The 7,095-nt window shown below is 44.1% G+C and overlaps 1 protein-coding gene across 3 annotated transcripts in view; it reads right to left on the reverse strand.

Annotated features, from left to right (window-relative positions):
• LOC311058043 (uncharacterized protein) overlaps nt 1-7,095 on the reverse strand; it is a 32,957-nt gene that overhangs the window by 23,350 nt on the left and 2,512 nt on the right. For all 3 annotated transcript variants that reach the window (XM_084075328.1, XM_084075329.1, XM_084075327.1), the window contains exons 2-6: nt 4,442-5,985; nt 2,533-2,594; nt 2,180-2,209; nt 1,879-1,997; nt 1,149-1,268 (exon numbers count right to left, since the gene is read on the reverse strand). In XM_084075328.1, the coding sequence (XP_083931454.1) occupies nt 1,149-1,268; nt 1,879-1,997; nt 2,180-2,209; nt 2,533-2,594; nt 4,442-5,692 (1,582 nt within the window). In that variant the 5' untranslated portion in view covers nt 5,693-5,985. The remainder of the gene's footprint in view (nt 1-1,148; nt 1,269-1,878; nt 1,998-2,179; nt 2,210-2,532; nt 2,595-4,441; nt 5,986-7,095) is intronic.

The following is a 7,095-nucleotide window of genomic DNA, read 5'->3' on the forward strand; positions in this document are numbered from 1 at the left end:
CACTTTAACCAAATCGCGGGTAAATCAACACTTTACCCAGCGCAAGTGGAGTTAGCAGTTTCAGACGAGCAGAAATCAAGCTGAAATGGAGTTAGCTGTCCAAACAACAATAGCTCCACTCGCTGCTGAGGGAGAGGTTTCAAAAGGGTACAAATTCTCAAAAGCTAACAATGGATCTCCAAGCTCACAATGCATCACAACAACGTGTGAATTAATGCCCTGATGCTTCATGCCACTTATTATATAGACCTACAATAATAAACAGGACTTTAAATATTACAATAACTTCTGCAAAGAGGTAGTAGAATAGCGCGACAGAAATGCTATGAACGCCTTTCTTCTTGTCACATTGCTCTCCTCATTAAACACTTAATAGATTTTAGAAATATAATTACTTGTTTTCATAACATTAGCGTCAGTGCTAAGTTTGATAAACAGGTACACTGCATAGTTTTAACAGACTACGGGGAGCTTGTTTACGTGGTCCTCCTCGTCGTTCACTGCGCAACGCGCTCTACTCATGCTGTTGAAAAGCAGCGCTGTAGAGGAGAGGGGGGAGTTGTTTGTTTTTGACGGACAGTTTGAGGATCCAATGGAGTTGGGAGTTTTCGTCAGAGGCGCTTTTTAATACTTTTCATTGGTTCAAATGTTTTGATATTTTACACAGACCTAAAGGGTGTTCAATAGCCTTGATTTATGAAAAAAAAAAAAAATGAAAATGGAGTTAGCTGGTCCTGGCTGGACACCGACGATATAGTATATTATGTCCCACAAAATTATAACGTTTAAGCAATAACAATGATCCTTCCATAATGTATAGACTCAGGGGGGTCCCTACTAGGGGCTTGACTGTTATTACTATGTATAAGGGAGACAATGAGTTTCATCCTGGCATTTGCCAAGGCACCAAGGCAGAACTGACAGTCAAAGCGACGACTGGCCAATCACAGCGCATGCTTGCAGAAAATCTTGGGTAATGAAGTCAAAGACGTTGGCTGTTTGGTTATGTGTGTCCAAAGTGTCCATCCCAAACTACATAGTGATGCTTTAAGTCGTTAATCGCAATTATTTGTGTGACAATTAATCGTCAACTTAAATGTTGTAATCTCTGACAGCCCTAAGTACCCTAGAGAGAGGACAATGCTGACCTGGTGAGTGGTGGGCTCTTCTCTCAGGTCGATGGCTAGTAGTGGACGATGACCCTCTGTGAGAGCGGTTGGGGCTGTGGATACTGCTGGGAAGTGGATCCTTTCCACGGCAATGGTCTTCTGGTAGTGAATTAACATATTGGAAGATACACAATCTGTTAAGTGTCTATGATACATGTTGTTGCTGTCGGGCAGAAACCTCCTATCTCCTATATTCTAACTTTTTGTGTTTTTTTTTCATAAATTTGATCATACTACAAAATGTATCAAAAGTAGCAGATCATACACAAAATATATCAAAAGTAGCAGATCTGCAAGCTCGAAGTGCAAAGCCATGAGTTCTGAGCTTGTTGCTATTTTTTTTTTAATCCTGAAAAGTAACATATGAAGTGTCGTGTCCACCTGACAGAGACGATTTACATCTTCAAAGGGTGAATAAATCAAGTGAAGAATTCACAGTAAAAAAAGCACATCTATCTCGTGTCACATCGCGACTTGTGATAGATGTGCCATTTTCACTGTTACAAGTATAAAATAACGCTTAATCGATAATTTGATTAAACGAAAAAGTAATCAATAGAATAATCGCTAACAAGACAATTGATAATTGCAGCCCAAGGTAAGGTAATGTGTTTTTCACTTTGTATAGCAGGATCTGTCCTGCTATGATGTTCTTGCATGTATGTGTGTGTGTGTGTGTGTGTGTGTGTGTGTGTGCATGCTATGGTACCTCGTTTCAGTCGTTCCCTCTCTCTCTCCGTTCTCTCTCTCCTCGCTGAGACAGAGCGAGAGGGAGAACGCTCCTTGGGGGTTCGGCTGTCATCTTGACGCAGGGAGTGTTGTTCCCTCCTGCAGCGGTGAGGAGATGAAAGGGGGGTGAGGAGGAACGGAATCAAATATCCAATTCCGTAAAAGATAATGGTGACACCGGAAACCAAAATCAACACAAAACAAAGAATGTTTTGTTGTTGTTAGTTTTATATACAGTAAAAGTGCTAAAACAATTATTTGCAAACACAAGTCAAACCGACCTTGGTACATTGGGTTTCCACTCTGGGTACCTATAAATACACACACACACACACACACACACACACACACACGCACACACGTTACAACTTCATAGGAAAACAAGTGTTCCTAAAACTGTGTACAATGTAGGATGGATACGATTTGTTTGTGTAGGCCTGAGCAAATGTCTAAAGAAAAATAAATCTTTTTTTTTTTTTCTTTACAGAACATTATTTTCATTCTCATATTTGCATTTGTGGAGTATTAAAGGTGCCATACCACCTAAACAAAACGAAAATATCAAAATACTGGTCTTTAACATAAATAAACAAATATGTCAAGGCTTCTACAGGACAATGAATTGCCTCCTCACTTATTGTGTAGGTCTCTGCAGGAATCAGTGTGTTTTGCACTCTTGACATGCTCAATCCAGTCCTGGAGAAAAACAAAGAGGAGAGAGATTATGTCAGGAGAGAAAAGTGGCAAATTATCAAAATATCCAGGAGCCGGTTATAATACATTACAGAAATCAAATTTGAAGATGGTGAGCATATTTAAAGTAGTGTTTTGTGGCTATGTTAATACTGCCATGACTTACAGTAGGTTCACCAAACAACTTAGGTGATGTAATCATGATAGCAAATGCAAAACCAATTAGTCTTCCATTTCAGGAAGGATGGAGAGCTAAAACGTGTCTGAAAAATGACCCATCACGTCTCAACATCGTCAAGAACCCTCCAATTCAATTCTGTTGGCTGTCAGCTGTACATTACAATATACCGCCGGGGTGTGCTGGATAGTGCTGACAAAATAGCCCCAGAAGTTACACCAATACCAGAAATAAAGTACATCAAGAATCTGATCAAAGCCAAAGTTTAACCCATTATTTCAAAAGCAAAGAATGAGAAGAAGTCCTTTTGCAACCACCCACATCTTCTGACTAATCCATAAGGAAAGTTTATTCCAGCAGTTAAGTACTTGGACTGGCCTCCCAAGTACTTGGGTACTGCCGATCTGCAAGCTGACTGACATCATAGGCTTCCCTTGAACTACCGCACAATAACCTGGACAACACTGGGTAACGACAAACACGCACAGTGCAAACATCTTTGTACTGATGTCATCATAGCACTGACACACTGGCCTCCAAGTACTCTGACAATGTGTGCTGATGATCTACAACCTGATAAAGCATCACAGTATTGTCCGACACCATCGCCATAACCTGGACAATGCTGGGTACCAAGTATATAGACAGACAAGTGCAGTGCCAAGGTCATAGAACTGACAACATAGACTGGACTCCAAGTACTTTGTGCCTATATCGTCCGCACAATACTATTCAACAGGCACGTGTTGTCTGCTTTGCAAGGTTTAGGTTTCAGAACGCACTACGCAGCATTGGCCAGGTTATTGGGTGAAACAGGCCCTGTATGCCTCTCACTCCCACTTCTACTCTCCCTCCCCTTTCCCAACCCATCTCTCCCTCTCTCTATCTCCCATCATGTCCATCTGAGCAGCCATCTCAGCTGAAACTGAATTTCCCCCACAGCAAAGGTCTCTCCTCCCCTCTCTCTGTCTCTCTTGCTGATCAAGCTCTGGTCAGATGTCACACACAATGTCGGCATCCCTCTCTCCCTCTCCATCTCCGTCTGATCGAGCTCTTATTTGATGTCACACACAATAGAAAGTGCTGCCTAACAATGCCGATTTGCACTGACACCGGGATCTCTGTGTCAATATTTGGGCATAAACTGGGCAGACAACCACCACCACAGACATCTTGAACTTAGACATCTCGCTGAAAGGGCTTGTCTGAGGTAAGACTGAAACCCTTGTAAATAAGTGAGTTGTGATCCAGCGAGAGCACCACTGCTCCAAGCAGCTCAAGCCAAACAGTAAAACCCACAGCAATGTTAAAGTTAATGGGGAAATAACTACCAGCCAGGGAGAGTTTTACCAGCCAAAAAGGATGTGTAAATATTACTACATAAACTTCTCATATGCAATGCGAGCATAAAGAATATTTGGACTGAGAAATATCCTTGGCTCTTCTGGCCATTTAAAGAGTCCTCTTGATATTGTACATTTTGGCCTTGTTTTTCCCCTCACCAGGCACTTGCTGGGTAAATTATGTTGTTGGCACGCTAGTTTGGAACCAGCAATAACAATTGGTTACAACTGTCTAGTAAAAAAAATAATAGAAGACTTAAATTCAAAGCGTGCGGGTATTCCTTTAAGGAGACCCCTAAACACTGAGACGATGACACGTTGGCACTCACCTTAGCCTGCTCACAGTCTATCAGACACAGGGTGCAGGTATGAGGGTACACCTTTGGAGACTCTGCTGAGAAATCACATATCATGGAGGGAGTGGGTAACCTCTTGGTGCCGTCACGTGATTTTGAAAGAGAGGACAATGGAGCGGGACGTCTGGATGAGGACGAGTAGTCGCTCCGTGTTTCAGATGAAGGGCTACGTTTGGGACCGTCCCTTCTGTAGTCTAGGTCTGGACGACGAGATCTGGGAGGCAGGGGAAATTCTGCTGCAGGTGACCGTTTGCTATTGAGAACTTCGCCGCTTGACCTGCGGTAATCTAGGTCTCGATGCTTATTTGTCTCAGCGGGCTGCGGACGAACCTTCCACCTTTCAGGCATGTCCACTGGTGGACAACGAGATACCATCTTTCTTTCACTAGATAGCGGCTCTCGTATGAAAGCCTCTCTGCTGCTGCTGACATCAGTGACTAGACTTGAATGACCATAGTCAATGCATTTTCCTGCAGTCTGTGCAACACTGCGGAGACTGGACCCTTCCGGGGACTGCCAACGTTCCGAGCTTCTCTGAGAGCAGGAAGGAGGCGGCAGTGTTTCACGGACGGCGCGTGTAGCACTCTGAGAATATGAAGAGGAGGAGGAAGCTGCAATGTCATGATCATTTGATTTCCTGCTCAGCATGTCCTGAAGGATGTAGGGTAATTTATCGGGTGTTAGCTGATCTTCAGGGTACTGACTGAGAACCTCCAGATCCTGTCTGGAGAGCCCAAAGCTAGCCAAGATACTCCCTGCACTTTCTGGGATACCCTGCCTATCCACACCTCGGCTATGAGAGCCCCTAGTCTGAGGGGAAGGTGGTTCATAGACGGGGGCATGCGTCCAAGCCTGCGTACCCATCGCAGAGTGGCTACTCTGGGGCTGCTGAGTCACACTGGAAAACATTTGGCCAGGGTGTTGGTAGTTTGACCAATCCAGCCCTTGCTGGTGGCCCGGTTGGCTCTCAGAGAGAGGTTGCGGGGTGGAGCTATAGCCGCTAGATCCTGACCCATTCATATGGTCCAAGCCCATCTCTATGTCCATGTCCATGGGCACCATGTCCATGTCCCTGGAGCCCATGTCAGAAGGGTACTGGAAGTGACTGTGCTGCTGCTGCTGCTGCTGCTGCTGTTGATGTGCTTGCTCTTGGTGATGAAAAGGACCAGGCCTGTTGGAGAAAGGTTGTGGCGGCCCATCTTGCTGGCTGTGGTGGTGATACATTGTGCTGGACTGATACTATAATGTCCTGCAGTTTGTTGCAGTGTTTAACCCCACCCCTGGCTCAGATACTGGCTCAAACCCACCAGCTGAATACTAAGATTCGGAATAGTGAGGTGAGGAGGGTGAGCTGCATCTGAGCTTCAATCTGGACCAACTGCAGAGCTGCCACTGCAGCAGCACCAGCTGCGGGTCCAAAGAGGCAATGGGCCCCTCCGGTGCGGGTGGTGGTGCCAAATGTTCTACTCTGGTCCGAACGGAGGGGGTGAACAAGACTGTCTGATAGCACAGCAAAGCTGGGAGATGGAAAACAGAAATATAATATTAAAGGTGAAAAGGCTTTTCCTTTTCAGTTTGAAAATGATTTGAGATGAAGTCCTTGTCTGTACACCCCTTCACTAAAAGTTGTCACAGTCTTCCTGTGTGTGTGAATTACACAGCAGCCGTTAGGCTACATCACAGAATAAATGCAGTGACATTTGAGATCTCCTCCGTGTCCAATGGATCCACCACCATGGTTGTCTTGCAGGACGGGAAAGCAAAGCAATGTTAAGCAACAGTGAATCAATGAGAAGCACTTTCATCTCCAGGTAGCCTAAATGGGTTTAACTGAGAAAAAAACACCCTGGGGACCAGCGACAATACTGGCACACCACACTTATGCTTCCAATGCACTACTTGATAGCGCACCTTGAAGAGCACATACTGTATAAAGCGGCATGAAACCTTCTTAGGCCGATGTTTGTTTGTTTGTTTTCCTGTATATAAAAACTATAGAAGTGTAAAAACATGGGTTGCATGTAAGCAATGCAGCTGCAGCTAATCAAATCAATAATGGAGGCGACCCCGATAGCCAAGTGGTTAGGGCACATACCACATGGGCTCAATATTTTTGTACATATTTTTCACTCTTCATACCAGTAACCTGTAAACTGATTGTATGACATTCTGTATAGTAGTGTGTATATCTGTCTGTCTCTTATATGTCATCATGATTTGTGTACATGGGGATCTCATCTTAAACAAGCTACGTGCTTAACTGAGCTATCCAGTTTAGTAGACCTTGTATTGCGAATTTGTACTTCCATGTACTGTTATGTACTGTCATGTACTGTTCTCATGTCTTACTAAATAAAGTACATCAATCAATCAATAAAACGCCTGACAGCGAGTCCCTGGTTCGATTTCTGGCCGGCAAGACCATTTGATGCATGTCATTCCCCTACTCCTTCTCTTTCCCATCTCTCCACACTAGTACTCAAATAAAGTCCACTACCAAGTCCTCTTTCTATTATGCTAAGATTGCCTCTCATCTCCCTATTCCTCCTTAACCCCCCCCTTCATCTCTCTCAGCCAAAGCTTTCATCACCAACTTAATAAGGTTGATTACATCAGAAGCTCTTTCT

Source organism: Gymnoscopelus microlampas (assembly GCF_963454915.1).
Source record: "Gymnoscopelus microlampas genome assembly, chromosome: 2".
In the NCBI taxonomy this organism is placed as follows: Eukaryota; Metazoa; Chordata; class Actinopteri; order Myctophiformes; family Myctophidae; genus Gymnoscopelus; species Gymnoscopelus microlampas.